Source organism: Semicossyphus pulcher, unplaced genomic scaffold (assembly GCF_022749685.1).
Source record: "Semicossyphus pulcher isolate SPU_LCO1_2020_fin unplaced genomic scaffold, fSemPul1.0.p SCAF_6, whole genome shotgun sequence".
Taxonomy (NCBI): Eukaryota; Metazoa; Chordata; class Actinopteri; order Labriformes; family Labridae; genus Semicossyphus; species Semicossyphus pulcher.
In genome coordinates, this window is record NW_027211737.1 from 19,512,935 (window position 1) to 19,531,673 (window position 18,739).

The following is an 18,739-nucleotide window of genomic DNA, read 5'->3' on the forward strand; positions in this document are numbered from 1 at the left end:
TGGCCGGCTCGTTGACCAACTGGCTGACTGACCGTCTGATGGATTGACTGACTAGCAGGTTTCCTAACTGGCTGTGTGCCTGGGAGGCAGGCTGGCTGAAGGCTGTAGCCGTACTCTATCACAGGGGACTTAGCTCCTTTCCCATTGACTGTGGCCCCGTGTAATCTGTTTGCCTGTGGTGACAATCAAAACTAAGCCCCAGCATGTTACACTCCATCACTGAAATGCACAACTGCAGCCAGGAGAGCAAAGGATCTGATCCAGGGAGAGAGAGACAGAGAGGAGCGAGAGAGAGAAAAGAGAGGGACAGAAAAGTGAGGATGAGACAACAAGTTAGTTTTACCAAATCTTTCGTCAGGAAGAAGTGCTCTGATCCTTTACATAATTTAACAAAGTACAGTGTAAAAAAATATTCCGTATTGAATCAAAAATTAAAAATCCCAATTTCTATCCCTCCAGTCTTTTAAAATAAGTCTTTAAATAGATAATTTGAAAAGTAGGTTATTGAATTTAGCAGAATAGAACGCTCAATGTTTCCCTCTGAAATGTAGTTGAGTAGAGATAGAAACAAAGTGGTATTAAAATGGAAAAACACTTGTAAATTCCAAGTAGCTCAAAATTTTACTTCATGTTTCACTCTGTGATTCCTGAGGAGTAGCTTAACCTAATTTACAGTTAAAAAACTCATCATTTTTCTCACACTGGTGCCCTGTGCAGGCCCTCATGCAGCTTCTGCCTGAAACGATTCAGTCAGCTCTGTCCCTTTAAGAAACCCCGCCCCTACAAGCCCACTTTCTGTGACATCATAAAGTGAAGCATGTCTGAAACCTGGCATTCACAGCAGCCTGAGCTGAGAAGCCTGGGGATTATTCCAACATACTTTTACCACATTTAGTCTGGACATCCAACATTGTAGCATTATATATATATGTCTCAAAATGTGAAAAAGCATAATACTTGGGTGAATGTAGAAAGTTTCCTCACTCTTCTCTCATTTTTATTCCTCTCCGTCTCTCAGTCCACCCACCAATCCCTCTCTCTCTTTTGCAGCACCAAGCCATCTGTGAGGTCATCTATTCCAGGCTGTCTAGACCGTGGACTCTCAGCACTGTCACTTACAAACAAGCCAACGTGTTCACTTGTATCTGCTTAACATGCAATCACTGCGAGGTGCACCGTAAAACCAAAATGCACCCAGCACACTCACTCTTTGTGTTTTTCTCCCTTTCTCTCCCGTGTATCACTTTCTCTGTGTTCTTCTGTCACTTGTTCACACAGAAATACACACACACACACACACACACACACACACACACACACAAGCACAAACAAATGACAGATTTGCCCCTCTTCAGCTTTACAACAACTGCTTTGGCATTTTGGCAAACAGCCTTTGTTTACTGAGCCTGTCGATGGGCTATGTAATCGTATATTTCCACTGAGAGTGTCTGTTAGCGAGGACGCTAATTAGCAAACGATTAAGCTCTCACACAAAAGAGCTTCTTGAGATTAATTGGCGCTGAAGTTTACAAAAGCTTGTGGCTCGGTAAATAATTAAGCAGGAACAATAGTACACCTTGTCACACTTTGTTTCTGTGTTCAGATGAGTAATTGTTGGTGTCAGGACTTAGGATATATCACTGTACTACAGAAAAAGCTCTCATTGGACAGCGGGGTACAAAACACGATGATAGCATTGTGATAGTGCCTGTGTTCCCTTTTATAGTAGCTTATGTTTTCAATAAAGACAGCACGGGGTCATTATTAGCATAACGCGAACAGGTGTTGTCTTTGAGCTATATTCAGAACAAAATATGGAAAACACTCCTCTGTTACTACAGTCTGCCTCCTCCAGCCCATGCAGCTACAGCATCCTCTGCACCTGCGTGATCTTCGCACCACCTCACCATCCAAACCACCTTGTCCTGCGATGAAATGAACCGTGTCTGTTCCCCTGTGAGATGAAAAAATGACCAATGCTGCTTTACAGTCTTGTCAGCCCTGCTAGTGCCAGACACATACAGTACACGTGGACACACAGAACTCAGACACAAGTACATTAAATGCTCGTTCCAAACACACAGTCAAGGAGGAAGCCAATGACGGTATGTATATACATCTACTCTTGTTGTACAAAAGTGAATCCAAAATACCCCAGGAAGCGGGCGCTGCTTATTGCGCAGTAAAGATCGGCTGGTGGAGACGCAGTATTGTTGTCCCGCCCTTTCTGCTAGCCAAAACACACATTTAACTTCGATCCCTCATGTTGGGCATTTAACAGCTTCTTGAGTTGCTCTGAAGCAGACGTTCACAGATATGGAAAGTTCAATGACTGTAGTGATTGTTTTAGTTACGTTTCCTCTCACTGCTCGTCCTCTACTCTGCTAATCCGAACAGATCGGGTGCAGGAGCCGTATTTGTCAATAGAGCTGTCAATCATAACGTTACACCCCCTTTTTTTTGTAATCAAATAACTAATTAAAACCAAACTGCCCCGGAAAATTAACTCTTGGACGTAAATCTGCATGATAATAACTTACTATAATGACAGAAACCATGTTTGAGAAAAATGTATTTGATTTTATAGTTTGACTCATGACCCATCTGTTAACATTGAGGAGGCGGGCTTTATGACCTATACTGCAGCCAGTCAGCAGGGGGCGATAGAGAGGTTTTGGCTTCACTTTTAGGAGAGCTGTCATGTCGTCCATCTTTTTATACAGTCTATAGAGTAATTGCATCTACAAGTGTGTAAATGTGTATAAAAAGACATACAAGTCTTACAAGTCCTGTGTCTCTCTCTGTTCAGGGGCGTCTTGAAACTGCCTGTTTTAAACATGTGCTGTTTCCTCCTCCCCCTCCTTGCTGCTGATGAAGAGGGTGTCCCAACCAGGGGTTTTGTTAATGGTGGAAAAAGTAAGAAACTCCAAGACTGGCTCAAAACCTTTGCAATTGCCTCCATAAGCACAATGGCACTTCCTATATGGACTCCATACAAACAACTCGCTTCTTGGTCACACAGTTTATCCAACAGGAATCAACTTTGAAATACTGCAGCCTCAAGATCATCGAGGCAAGGCTGTGAAACAAACTTAACGTTCAAGGAAAATCTGTCTGCACTCAACAGCTGATGCAACAGGAAAGCAAGAGATGAAAACATCCCAATAAGCATTTCTAGCAACATTTTTAATCTCGCTGATTTAACGGACAACAAAAGTTTAGCGGTCCTGAAAACATAGCCCCTGCTGTGTCTACTTTTCTGTCCTGATGCTAGTTGACTCAAAGGATTAAGGCCTGTTTGTAAAATAGCTTGTCAGTTCTTTGCTGAGAATCAACCAACCAATATGTGTTTAACTTGGACTGCAATGCCAGAGGGGATTTGTTTTAGATGAAGTGATGTGTCCTGTATGTCTTTTAGTCGTGTCAGATGTGGTGCTGAAAACTCAAACGAAGGGACAGATATTTTGATGTTCAGCAAAAACCTGCAGCTCCCTGGGCATAAAAAGACCGCACACTCGCAGGCTTTCACTTACTCTCATAGACAGACACATAAGAGTTTAAACTTCTGCATAAGAGGGAGAGCTAACGTATCTGCTGGACCATTTTACAGACGACGATGATGATACATGCACCAATTAGGCAGCTGTTAAATGGTTTATTACTAAAAGGGCCTCTGGCGTTTCTACTCAACAGATGTTCAGAAATCATACAGATGATATCACTTTATTTTGATGAGTTTTATGCAGTGATGCCACTTAAAATAAAATGAGATGTTGTGTTAATGGCTATGGTGCAGATGTAGACATCGACTAAAAAAAACCTTTAGCCATTGTGATCATCACTAAATAGCAACAATTTGTCATGATGATTGGAATATACCTGAGGGGCAAGAAAAACGAACCGCCCGGACTTGAAAATGCAAAATAGACTTTTCTTATCTATTGTAGATTTTATTTCTCAGTTTAATTACACTGCTGAGATGAAACGGCGTTTCATCCTGGGACCGAGCAGAGAAAAGAGCCGTTGAGCCCGGCTGGAAAACTCCATCACAATTAGATGTATGCACAGCCTTTTTCTGAATTCTGAGCAGGTTTTCCATCGCTGAAATTCCTGATGATCTGAGCTGGGTTGAGCGTGCGCTGGGTGCTGATGTGACTAACAGAACACTCCAGCAGCTGAGCGTCGGTCGGGCTGCCGCGGAGGACTCTGGGTAATAAGGCTGCAGATGAGTGCTACCCTAAAAACAAAATGGGAGAGTGGGGATTGGATGAGTGTGTGCGTGTGGAAAAAAAAAAAGAAACAACACTCACTCTCTGATCTGCAAACCTGAGAGGACCCCGAGCCAGAATCCTCCAGAGAGTACAACATGCTTAAGCATCAGAACAGACAGTACTGTACACACATAAACACGCACATGCACAAAGCTTGTAAAGACAGGCAAAATGTGTGATGCTATTAATCAAATGACTGCTTGTAAATGAAAATGAGTTGCATATAACACGGCTCTAATATGAAATTGCGAATGCAACATAAAGCAATTTCATTAAACTGATTATTTCAACTAATAGCAAATTATGAATCAAATGATAGCAGCAGTCTTTCTCCCTTTTTTCTCACTTCACTCACCTCTCTGGAAAGTCAGGACGGAGGCTGTATACTGACGAGGACGTGGAGACTCTAACCCGGGTTAAAGTGTCCTCCAAGTGGGTCCACCTCTCAATCTCACCCCTTCTCTAAATCCAGATGATGGATGGTCCTGCATCAAGGTCAGGACAGAGGTTGTGTGCCCATATTAACTACCCTCTTCCACTGATAGACTGTCAGACCCTTTGCGTCTAGAAGCCTCCCATTGGCCCTGATGTAAACAACTGCAGCAGCAGCAGCTGTGTGGTGCAGGACAGAAGGGGAGAGCAGTCCCGAACACGCATCATGTGGATCAAATATAGATCACCAGAAGTTTGCAGGAGAAGGGGAATTTCATTTTTTATTAAAGCCTGTGTTTTACGGTGTTCCAGTGCCTAGTAATGCGATCACAATGCATTCCTCTGAAACAGGAAATGAGAACAACTTGAGTCAGTGGTTCAAGCGATAGCGTGTCTTTCCTCACTGGGTCATAAAGAGGAGTTTAGAGAAGAGGTCAAGTGGATTTGATGCCAAGGATCTCTGTCATAGACTGGAAGATTTGTTACGAAACAACCCGACATTTAAGGCAAGCATTTGACCCTGCAGCTTTGACAGACAACTGCAGTAGCAATACTTCTAGTGGTCATCCATCCATCCATCCATTATCTTCCGCTTATCTGGGGACGGGTCTCAGTGGCAGCAGGCTAAGAAAGGTTACCCTGGCGTCCCCAGGCGTCCCCAGGAACGTTTTCCAGCTCCTAATGGGGGATTCCGAGGCGTTCCCAGACTGGACGGGATACGTAATCTCTCCAGTGAGCTCTGGGTCTTCCCTGGGGTCTCCTCCTACTTGGACGTAGCCGGAAAACCTCCAAAGTGAGGTGCCCAGGAGGCATCCTGATCAGATGCCCTGCATGTAAAAATCTCACATCTGCTGTACATTCATGGGTTTAACATTGTGTGTAATGCACAAAATGACACCTTTACTTGGACCAAAAGGCTAAAATAGGCAGACGTGAAATACAATACCTGGGATATATAAAGGTTAGCTGCATGGCTCTACAGGTGGTGATGTCCGTCTGTTAGCTGATCGCACTGTTCATTCATCATTTTGCTCCAGATTTAAATATTTAATCGCCTATTGGCTGAATCATCATGAAAGTATGAAAAGACAGTCATGGCTTTAGTGACCCTAAACTTTTCCTTAAAGTTTCCTTAGAGTTGGGTTGGTCCAAGCTGCATATTGATGGTGGTTGCATAGAGGGACTAGCTGGGATGACAAGGAGCTCATTCTTACGTAGGTTGAGCTGAAGGTGTCGTCCTTTCATCCATTCAGAGATATCACCAAGGTATGACGAGATACGAGCCGAGACTGTAGTGTCATCTGGCGGGAATGACTGGAGGAGTTGGGTATCGTCTGCATAACGATGGTATGAGAAACCATGGGAGTGAATGATTGCACCAAGTGAGGTGGTTTATATTGAGAGGAGAAGGGGCCCGAGCACTGACCCCTGATGCACCCCTGTGGAGAAGCCGTAGGGTTTGGACACTTATCCCTTCAAAGATACTCTAAGGCCATGTCCACACGGAGACGGGTTTAGGAGTAAACGCCAAACTTTTTTGTCATATGGTCGTTTCGTCCACACGGAACCGGTGTTTCAGGAGCCCGTATAGGCTCATTTTTGAAACCGCCTCCCAGAGTGGATAAATCCCTAAACGCCACCCTGGCGTATCCGTGTGTAAAGCCTATACGGATCTTTCTTGAATCGCGCCGCCTCCATACGTCTTCTCCGGTTTGTTGTATTTGTGTGGCTGCGTTACAGCGCTACCCACAGGCCGGTTGTATATATTACAGCGTTTCAGCGGTTTCGTGGGGACGCAAACATTTCCTGAGACGGCGCCGTGTCTACGGAAAACTTTTTCAAAATGAAGTCGGCTCCGTCTCCGTGTGGACATGGCCTAAAAGATCTCCCTGAGAGGTAGGACATGAACCAGTGGAGGGTAGATCCTGAGATACCAAGCTCAGAGGGAGTGGAGAGGAGGTGATACAATAATGAGAGTTACACATATTCAAGTATTCCAGAAACTCCCTCTCTGCATCAACATCTCTCCGCTTATTCCACACCATACATATGGGAACTGTTAATTTCATTTTGAATGTCAAATAATCCTTATCTACTACAGATTTGTATCATCATAATAGTGACACAAAAAGCAACATAGGCTCTATGAAGACAAACACCACCTGCAGTAACCAACAGAGGTGTAACGTTAACATTACACCTCTTACAGTAAAGCTGAAAAAGAAGACTGATGGGCCTGTGTCTGTGGAGCGCCTGTGTCTTCATGCTCCGCTGCTCGCTTTAAAAGAAAGAGTGTTGCTCCGTTCCTCGTCGAGGTCTTTGGAAGGTGAACGGTAATTGCTGAGGGAGGATTTAGCCTGACGATGGAACAAAGCACCTCTTTTGTTTCACCGAGGTAACTCATACTTTGAGATGGAGCACTCCTTTAGACATTAGAATAACACATGGGCCGGGATTTTATTTAGTGTCATTGTGTCAGGGTGTTAACCACAGGGAGAGAGAGAGACGGACTGACAGACAGACAGATTTTTACATGCAGACTTCATTATAAAACGCCATACTGTTTCTGACTCATTAGCTGAGGCACTGGCTCTGTGGTTATGACATCATGGTGGCAGTATTAGCTTTTAAAGTCTGACCGCAGAGTGAGCGAAGGATTCTTTTACTCTGACTTCATCATGTGGTTAACTTTTCAGGAAACCCCAAACAGGTCTTCTCCTATTGTTTGAATCGTAAATAACAGTTATTACACAGACAGATTGTAAATGAATTAACATGGAGTCAGACAGAAAACACAGCAAAACTCTCATGTGAAAAGGAATGAAGTGAGGATGTGACACACTAGGAGGCATGACCTTTCTGATGTGACCTAAAATGATCTTTTCCCAACACTACATGAACATGTGTGAGTGTTGATCAGTCAGAGGGTGACAAAGAGCTTGTTTGTTGGGCCTTTCGTCACCCCTGCAAAGCCTCGTCAGTCCTGACCGCCATTGTTTGTGGAGAAGAAAGCTATCAGAGGATCTGCACGAGATTAGGGTTGCCAACTGTTCCCTCTGCACCTTCCTGTTTTGCTGCAGGAATTCTTTTGGCGGGTGCAAAAGAAAAACACACAAGTGCACAAATATGACGTAGTTAACCCTTTCTTTTCAACATATACCTTGTTGAAAAATAAATATTAAACACAAGTATAATAGTATTCTAGTCCAGATAGCGCACAAAAGATGCTCTGCTCTTGTCCTTCTTGTACATGTTAAAATCACCAGTAAAGCATTAAACACATGTTCACAGATCAAATGAAATGATCCTGTTCGTGCTACAACCACGAGCCAGTTAGCTCAGTTTTTGCACAAAACAGAGGGAAACACCTGGCTTGGCCCACTCTGAGGTTTACAAGCACCTACCAGCATCTCTTAAGCTCACTAGTGTGCATTTTATGCTGCATCACATTTATTTAATGAAACATTTTAAACTGGGTTGTCTGCAGGACTTTAATCCAAAATCATGTCGGAGGTTTTGAGGCGACCAGAGCCTCCAGGAAGTCACTGAAACCAGCCAAGAAATCGTCTGGTGTATAACCCCAGTGAAAGAACAAGTTTTTACACTGTTTGTTTTCAACGGATTGTCACATGTAATCCATGAGCTATAGAGGTGGTGGTTGCCAGATTTTTTCCCCTTTCGACAGCGCCAAGCTAGCGGTTTCCCCCTGGTTTCAGTCATTATGCTAAGCTAAGCTAACAGGCTGCTGGTAAAGTTAGATTTTTACAGACAGATATGAAAGTTTTATCAACCTTTTTCTTAATCTCATAACAAGATTTACCAAAATGTCAAGTGTTCCTTTATGTACAACGCCAAATGAATTATTTTCTATCATCCCCTCCCCAAATCATCGTCCTCTAGCGCGCCCATCCTCTCGTAGTCTCTCCTCCTTGTCTCTGACTTTCATCCATCATCACTTTTTCAGCTCTCCTGTTCCTTTTCAATCTTCTTCACTTATTTTTTTTTTTTACCAGCATACAACTCCTCCTCCTCCTCCTCCTCCTCTCCTTTGCCTCTATCTAAATTGCAAATGGCAGCAGTGCCGACTGCCAGAGGAGCTCCTCAATGTCATTAGAGCCGACCCTGTGGATTAGCTGGAGGAGAGAGGCGCTGTGTAGAAACTACAGATCAATAACACGGCTTATCCTCTGGGTTCTTTTACTTCACTTTGGATTTAGATCTGATTGGCTGAAATGTCTACTCTGTTCCTCGACAACAAACAAAAGGGTTATGGGTGAAACAGTGAAAATACACATAGTTGCACAAAAGACTGATGTGTGTTTAAGCCGTTAAACCGTGCCAGGAAAACTGAGTTATTCCAAGTATCTGCTCTTTAAGAGCTCAAATGGGCAGATACATATTGATGATTGCTGATTTCAAATGGATAATGTCAGAGTAAATATTATGACTCCAATTTCTTTGCGGCCTGTTTGGGATTAAGTCAAACACTGTGAGCTTACCTCCACCAGAAAGGGACATGGGAAGATCAAAATACCAACTTCGGCCTTCTGGATGATCCAAACGACAACTTCATGCGATATCTATGAGATAAAGAGATGGATGTGTGTGTGTGTGTGTGTGTGTGTGTGTGTGTGTGTGTGTAGCTGTCATACTGTGTGTGGTCGGTTTACCACAGTTGGCAGACACAGTCATGTCACTGGGAGCTCAACTAAACCTGATAGGTGCACTTATCAGACACATCTTAGACCAGAGCCTGTTTTAAATGGTTGTGTATGTGAGCGCACTGGGCTAAAGATACACACACACACACACACACACACACACACACACATTAATGTCCAACATGTAGAGCTGCATCAAGAGCTCGTGTTGCTAGGATTCTTTACTTGATAGCAGCATGTGTCAAACAGTCGTCTACATCACATTTAAAACAGTCGCTTTTCACAAAGTCGTGCACAAAACAGACCTTTACCTTTACCTCTTACAGCACAACAAAAAAGATGCACTACAGGACCTCAACATTTGCTAATGAATAGACAGACATGGGATCTTTATCCCTCACTCTGCCGCTAACATCCGCACGGCCCTGCTGCAAAACAGCTGTTGATCTCATGTGAACGCAGCTTTCTGAGCCTCCGAGTACTAACGCAACAATAAATTCTTTCCACTGTTTACAAGGTTGAATGTTACGCCTTTGAGTAGCTAATGGACAGTTAGACTGAAGAACAGATGATGATTAAAGGTTGTTGACTGAAGCTAGCTCTTTCTGTTTCAAAATGTGGTCGAAGCGCTACATCAAGAGTCTGCTCTAAATAAAGTGCAATGTATAAACACTGTACAAATATCAACTGGAGCATATAATAAGAGTTGGAGCCTTTTTAAACTTTGTGCCATAGTTTGGTGGAAGGAGAAGATTCATAACTATCCTCTTAATGATTCTGCAGCTGAAATCCTAAAAAAAACTGTCCATCGCATAGCAAGAAAAGCACGGCTTCCATACATGTCGTTGTGACGTGCTTCACCACACTCCAGTAAAATAATCTCATAGTTTAAAGGAAATCTGCTGCCAGCTTTATTCCCTTCAAGACAGGATGTAGGAAACGATATGTGCTCGAGGTAACTTGTGCCAGGACTTTATATATGCCCGAGCTGTCAGTTTTAATGGCTCATTATCAGCATTTTATGGCTGCATTGTGTACCATAAACCTATTAAAGGGCAGTTTAACCTCTTGTTATTAAAGCATAAAGCATTATGTGTATAATGGCACTGTGCATCTAATTCAAGGAGTACTGCTAGAATAATGTATCTGCATCTGAAATAAAAACGATATGTAGGTTAAAGATGAAAAGTTTCAGTGTGTTCTGTATAGTCATGGTTTCTGCTTTATGCTGCACAGTGAACCTCAGAATTAAGTATTTAGTGCCATCTAGTGGTTAAAGGATCACAGGGGCAGGCAAAGCAAACAAACAAAATATAAGACACTAATGAATGCAAGTAACGTTTGTTTTATGTTCACACTTTTATCATCCCTGAGATTCGAATGAAAATTTAAAGACATTCATTTTCATTGTCCGACTCTCAGCCTTGAAAATGAAAGGCTGAAACAATGTCCCCATTCCTCTGAATAATTCTCACACCACACTGGGCTCAGGGACTATTTTTTAAGATCTTCAACGAAAAGGCTTGACAAAGTGATACCTAAATTATCTCAGTTTTGAAAGCATCACCCATTAAATAGCCTCATTCAACTTTATTACGTTAGTATATTTCTAAACTGGTCTCCTCATGATAAGGGTCATTAATGTGTTTTGCTTATGCTAAGTAAAAAAAAACCTCCCCAATAAGTAAACTGTATAATTTGCTTCCAAATCTTTCCAACTTTTAATTAAAACATGCCAGTGTTGAGATAAAAGATTCAGCATATACAAACAAACTGGCTACCTCCCTCAGGTTAGGACTTGTTTTCTTGTATTAAAGATAAAGGAAGGAAGCAAGAAACTGAATGAGATAAATACCCCGCTGAGCAGATTCCACATGTTAAACAGTCCAACCATTTCGATTGGCTTCAGTCCCCACCACCAAGCTGTTACATTTTGCAGTTTATTAAAGCACAGAGCATTTTTCACCGATTATAACCTTTTGCTGATGTTTGTTTTAAAGTGGGGATTTCTTTGTTGTATGTGATGAGGATGCCAAATATGCACGATATATTTCATATATCATCCACTTACTCTGTTGACCCTGTCCTCGCAGATGCTTCCCCAGCTCCGCCCTGAAATCAGGGCTGGTCCTCCGGCGTGTTCTGCGCCTGCGCAGTGCGCTGTGTAGTAAATTTAGTGTTTGGTTGTTGCTGACTGAAAGAAGCCCTCTGTGTTTGCCATTTAACACTTACAAAAGTGATTTCCTGTCCTGTTGCACGGACCACATGGACTGTTTTACTAACGGGAAACTTTTGATTTTTTAAAACTAGACAAGAATAGAAAATACATTTTTTTCTCAATTTAACTCGGAACTGAACGATGTTCTGGCAGACGATAAAGAACTTTAACATCCATTTCAACCATTTAAATGAGAGGAACACTATTACCAGTGGTCACCTTATGACAGGACCATAGACTGTATAGATAGGTCAGCTCCCGCAGGGGTGTGTATGGGTCACTTCCATTTCCGGTGGGATGTTGTCACTGTATTTTAAAAACTGTGGTCACATGATAATAAGATTAAGATATTGATGTGCATGGAATTTCTGAATCTTGAGGTGAAAAAAGAAAGACTGATAACTAAACTAAATTCACATCAGTGTTCTTCTGCACCAAGTGAGGGTATGATCAAATAGATTGAAACAAAGGGAATGATGATTTACAGTTTGAATGTTATTACCAATTAATGCCATACTGTATTTTTTGACATGTATTATCAATATTCACTATTAACATTCAGATAAAATTGTCCTCTTTTTATACAAATGAAAAAAAATGTTGTGGTCTGTGAGATCCCAGTTAAATCTTCCAGACATTGTCTCAGATAATCCTGAAAAATATAACACATAAACATTGATTTATTATCATTATATATTTTGCATGTTTTTATTTATTCATCCCAACTTTTATTACGTGTTTAAACATTAACCTGTCTTATACATACTGTCGAGGAAGTATGCTACTTTATAATCTGACTAAATTAGAAGTGTTGGTTTGATGATGAAGACATAGACTAGCCATGCAAACACTTCAGCAGAGAAAACACATAGAACATTTCTGTTAAGGTTCTCATTTGATTGAAATGTGTGTTTGAATAATCTCAGGGTGCTCCATTAAGATTCCTACTGTGTGAAAATGATATTTTGTCTAATATATGAAACCAGATGACAGTATTGTAACATTGAGCATACCCACAGTGAGTTAGTACCTTGTGCCATGTCTGTTTGGTAAACTGACGAGCTTTGGCTGTAAAGGAAAAACATATGTGATGTTTGGCTGAAGTGAAATCAAATTTTTTATGTTTTGCTTTCATTAATTTTATAACAATGACTTGCCTTTTTACAGAGGCTTTCTTGTCTGTTAACAGGGTGCAATACGTGTGGTTTCTTTTAGGGGGTGGCATTGCGCAGGGTAACAGTGTGAGCAGCAACCTGTGTCGACTCCAAATAGTACTTTACACAAACTAGAAGACACAGATGCAAGTAGAACTGCCAAAAACAGTTCAGTTTGCTGATCCGCCAATAACATCTGGTTTGACCATTTATCCACAACTTCTCAGATTAGTCTAAATGTTAACAATAAATATAGAATTCAATACAATTGATAAAAAGACTACGTTCTATTTTAAGAAACTTTAAGATATGGATTGCAGCTAAGAAGCAGCACCCTGAAAATGAATAAGATCAACACCATTAAATACACATTAGTTGTTTGGTACATTTAAGCTCATGTGATAAATTAATCACGTAATTTTTTTTTACACAAGTTATGGAATTAGATGTTATTGTTGTAAGTGATGTAACATGAGGATGCCAAATACGCACAATATGTTTCATAGAGTACATCATTCACTTACTTTGTTGGCACTTCCTGTACTCGCAGATGCTTCCCTGGCTCCGCCCTGAAATCAGGGCTGGTCCTCCGGCATGTTCTGCGCTTGCGCAGTGTCGTTAATTTACGGTTTTGTTGTTGCTGACGGTCAGAAGCCCTGTGTGTTTGCCATACTGAAGGGAAACTTTAAGACTAGACTTTGTTTTCAGAAAATATATATTTTTTAAACTTTAAGTCGGAACTCAACGATGTTCCAACAGACGATACAGAACTTTAACATCCATTTCAACAGTTTAAATGAGAGGAACACTGTTTCCAGTGGTGACCTGGTGACAGGACACATCTCCTTTGAGCTCACAAAGCAGACGAAGATCACGTCGATAACGATGGCAATGAAAGGAAAGGCGCATGTCCACTGGTCGAGTGGAGGAGGAAAGAATAGGCGAAGCTACTCCGCCAGACTGGAATTCTTTAACTTCAAAAGCATCATCTTGCATGAAAACAGTGGTAGGCCTATGTCTTAACAGAAACATTTTGATACATGGCAGCTTTGCAAAAAAACCAAAACTGTTGCTGTTCAGTTAAGTTACTCAGTCTGTTTTTTTTTGTTACAGTTTCTGGGATGCCAACAGAACTACAGCCTGGCAGGCACATGTTTCCTATTACATGTCAGCTCCCTCAGGGGTGTGTATGGGTCACTTCCATTTCCGGTGGGATGTTGTCACTTTATTTTGAAAACTGGAGTCACATGATACAAAGATAAAGATATTGATGTGCACGGAATGTCAAAATCTTTAGGGGGGGAGACTGATATCTGAACTAGTTTCACATCAATGTTCCTCTGTACCAAGTGATCGGAGGATCTGCATTTTGAAACTGTTCCTCGAATATTGATGAAAGTTGTGTCTTTTCTTTCTTCAGCTTCTTTAAATGATTATTTTCTATCAATGCAGAGACTTCCCATCCAGCTTCCAAGGGGTTCATGGACAAATCGCGTACACCTTGACAGTGGGCATCCACAGGCCCTGGCATTTGTCCAAGGACTTTTCAGCTCAGCTGAACTTTGTAAACCGCATTAATTACAACCAGCCAGAGCTGTGGGTAAGTGAACCTTTACCATTTTAACCAGGGACACTGGGAGGCCCTTATGAACCTCTATGTGGTGTGTACATTTTCTCTATATTTGAATATTACTTGGCACTAGGGATAGACCGATAATCGCCGCCGATATTCGGCATTTTGACGTATATCGGCATCGGCCTTTTATTTTAATCCGACGGCCGATAAGAGATCAATTTAAAACTGGGTTATTTTGCCTCTGATGCAGCCTCGCCTCTCTGTCTGCAGTCACTACTCTGTCTCCAGCATTGTCCCACCCACAGCACTGATTGGTTACACGCAGAGCCATGGCACAGGTAACAGCCAATCAGCAGTGAAAGCTGTGCATGCAGAGTGCTCACACACACGGCGGAGAGGAGAAAAAGTTCATTTCTTTGCAAATTTTATTTAACTTTGTTTTATTTACTTTATAAAACTTCAGGAAGTTATTTATTTATTTAAATTTTCAGTTAACTTTATAAGAGATGCTGCTGACCCTGGGAACTCCCTGCGCTTTTTGTTTGTTTGTTTAATAAACATATGCTTAAAGGCATTTAAACAAAGTTAAGTGTTGGAGTTTGTATTATTCAAAATTTTAACGCCAATATTTTCACGTTTACTGCAAATGAATATCGGCTCCAAATATCAGTTATCGGCCTCCTTGACTACTAAGAATCGGTATCGGTATCGGCCCTTAAAAAAACATATCGGTCTATCTCTACTTGGCACTATGTTTTTCGTACAGTAATTTGATCAAAAGTATGCAACGTTCAACACCTAATGCAACAATTATATACAACATATAGTTACGACCAACTGATCTGACTGGAAAAGAGGCGTTCCATGAGGCTGATATAGAGGACAACATCACTGGGAGTTTTTACTCTGTGTATCACTCTGTCTCAGTTGTTCTGAATACCACTAATGAACATAAGAGCAAACCTTTTGAATCAAACAGTCCACTAAAGCTATCAACAGACTCTTATTTCACTGGTTGCATGATAAAAGGAAATATACAGCTAAATGTGTTATTTGGCAACAGTTCAGTTTCAGTGAAGTTGTGGAACTTGTGTTGATGAATCAATATTAATAATGAAATAATAACCAAAATAATGATAATTAAATTAAAAAAAAATTCTAATACTCTGTTGTTACTTTAATTTCCGTGTGACATCCAAGTGCTTCAGATTATGATAGGCTATAACTGTTACTTTACGCTGCTTGTGTTGTATAAAAGCAATATCACACATGTGGGCGTGCTGTTGGACTGAATATTAGCACGCCATGATTTTCTTTGGCTTGCAGCCTTGTGCATAGGACTGAATCATAGCCGTGCTGACATTCACTACAACAGCACTCCCTCTTATGGAATATTGCCTAAATGTACATCACTCACATGTTTACTGCACCTCTGTCCCTGCAGGCTCCTCTCTCCGGCTCCAACAACAAGACTCTGTGCTGCCTGTGGTGCGCCTCGGGTCCGATCAGTATGACTGTCAATACAGAGAAGAAAGCCTTCACTCCAGGTACTGACCAAAGTATATCAAAGTACAGTAATTTTTATCCGGAGCCCTATATGTTTTATAGTCCAGCTCTACATAAATGCATCCATTCATCCACATGTGTAATGTAATAATCATGATTGTGTAGATATAAGATTTAGATTTGCATAAACCACTTCCACACGTTGTCCGTTCTTCTTCCAGGTGAAACCGTGAAATTAATTTGCAACTTCAGCAACGCTTCATCTCGAATTATTACTCCAAAGGTGAAACTGCAGCAGAGACAGGTTTTCTACACCCTCAGCAAGGCCAGCAGAAGAATGTGTGTCAAAGACTTGGTGTCAATAACTGGGCATCCCATCAGTGCTCATACCTCTGACGTGCACAATGAGATCATGCTCACTATTCCCTCTATTGCACCAAACTCAATCACCAACTGCAGCATCCTGGAAGTTGAATACGTCATTCAGGTTGGTAATAGATTAGTACATCTAAAGCTGATGTCCCTTCTTACATGTGTTTTAATGTTTATTCAATAGAGTACTGGATTATAACCTGGTTATTTGAAACAGCCTCATGATGAGTTTCAGGTCTGTTTATCTTTTTTTCTTGTGTCTCCTTTAGGTGACCCTCTGCATCAGTTTTGCCTCTAATAACCTCACTGTGCTGATTCCCATCATCCTCTGTGACACCTATATAAGCGCTCAACCCCCAGCTTATTCGTGAGTAAATGTGTGAATATCTTTGAATTGTTTTATAACATTACATGATGATGGATTTAGTTACAAGTCAGTCTGACTTGTTGCTGGGAGAGACTTATTTCTTCTGCATTAGGCTCAGGAGAGCAGGGAAGACCACTGTTACTTAAAGATACACGTTTACAGCTCAGTGAACAATTTGTGTTAAAAAATCACTTTTGCAAACATTTTCGTATGTTAATTAAAACTTTTAAAGATGTCTCTTCTCTGTTGCTCATTATATCACTCCTCAGCTGCTTATTGTAGTGTCCCATTCTGTTTCTGTTTATTTTATCGTGTGCTACTCCAGTATTTTGCATTTCTTCATGTGTTTATCATTTTACTTTAACTGAAAGTCGTCCTTTTTAAACCTGTGAAAAGTTTACATTTCTGTCAGGCAGACTGTGATTACAGCTTCTATGACACCTGTGTGTTTATGGGACCTATTTGTACTAATTTCAAGTGTTGGTTATCAAACTTTGATATGAAGACACGATATAACAAAAGGTCCCATCTTTGTCAGCACATCACTGTGATGTTAAAACGTTTTAAAAGTAATGTATGTCCACCAGTGCTTTATTTTCTACGACAAAGTATCCTCAGTATGAAACATAAGCCATAAAATAAGCTGAAGACTGAAAGACTGCTATAATGAAACTACCTCGCAGCATCATAATCAGTGTGTGTGTTTTATTGGTTCACTGCTCACTATAGATTATTGGAGACATCTTTAGAGAAGTTAGTTTGGTTTCAGGGTATGATCAAGTAGATTGAAACAAAGGGAATGATGAGTTACAGTTTGAATGTTATAACCAGTTAACGCCATACTGTATTTTTTGACATGTATTATCAATATTCACTATTAACATTCAGATAAAATTGTCCTCTTTTTATACAAATGAAAAAAAATGTTGTGGTCTGTGAGATCCCAGTTAAGTCTTCCAGACATTGTCTCAGATAATCCTGAAAAATATAACACATAAACATTGATTTACTGGGAATGTATTGAGAAAATAATTTGGGATTAACTATTATCGGTATATATTTAGCATGTTTTTATTTATTCATCCTGACTTTTATTATGTGTTTAAACATTAACCTGTCTTATACATACTGCCAAGGAAGTATGCTACTTTATAATCTGACTTAATTAGAAGTTTTGGTTTGATGATGAAGACATAGACTAGCCATGCAAACACTTCAGCAGAGAAAACACATAGAACATTTCTGTTAAGGTTCTCATTTGATTGAAATGTGTGTTTGAATAATCTCAGGGTGCTCCATTAAGATTCCTACTGTGTGAAAATGATATTTTGTCTAATATATGAAACCAGATGACAGTATTGTAACATTGAGCATACCCACAGTGAGTTAGTACCTTGTGCCATGTCTGTTTGGTAAACTGACTAGCTTTGGCTGTAAAGGATAATCAAATGTGATGTTTGGCTGAAGTGAAATTAAATTCTGATGCTTCTGTCAAGATTTGTTTTTGTTTTTTTTCTCTTGAATTTAATAAAACAATGATTTGCTTTTTTACAGAGGCTTTCTTGGCTGCAAACAGGGTGCAAAATGTGTGGTTTCCTATGGGGGGCGGCAATGCACAGGGTAACAGTGTGAGCAGCAACCTGTATAGACTGTAAAGAGTACTTTACAAACTACAAACTAGAAGACACAGATGCAAGTAGAACAGCTAAAAACATTTCCGTTTGCTGATCCGCCAATAACTTCTAGTTTGACCATTTATCCAAAAATTCTTAGATTAGTCGAAATATTAACAATAAATATAAATTTCTATACAATTAATAAAAAGGCTACGTTCTATTTTGGTAAACTTTAGGAGATTGATTGCAGCTAAGAAGCATCACCCTGAAAATGAATAAGATCAACACCATTAAATACACATTAGTTGTTGTTTGGTACAATTTAAGCTCATGTGATAAATTAATCACGTAATTTTTTTACACAAGTTATGGAATAAGATGTTATTGTTGCAAGTGATGTAACATGAGGATGCCAAATATGCACAATATGTTTCATACAGTACATAATTAACTTACTTTGTTGGCACTTCCTGTACTCGCAGATGCTTCCCTGGCTCCGCCCTGAAATCAGGGCTGGTCCTCTGGCATGTTCTGCGCTTGCGCAGTGTCGTTAATTTACTGTTTTG

The 18,739-nt window shown here is 40.6% G+C and overlaps 1 protein-coding gene across 1 annotated transcript; it reads left to right on the forward strand.

The window, feature by feature from the left end:
* The first annotated feature begins 13,483 nt into the window (after nt 1-13,483).
* On the forward strand, nt 13,484-16,561 carry LOC138609801 (arrestin domain-containing protein 3-like). Its single transcript, XM_069682445.1, has 6 exons — nt 13,484-13,742; nt 13,850-13,919; nt 14,189-14,336; nt 15,757-15,859; nt 16,040-16,305; nt 16,460-16,561. Exons 1-6 carry the CDS (start codon nt 13,484-13,486, stop codon nt 16,559-16,561), a joined length of 948 nt encoding a protein of 315 aa, XP_069538546.1.
* The last annotated feature ends 2,178 nt before the right edge of the window (nt 16,562-18,739 follow it).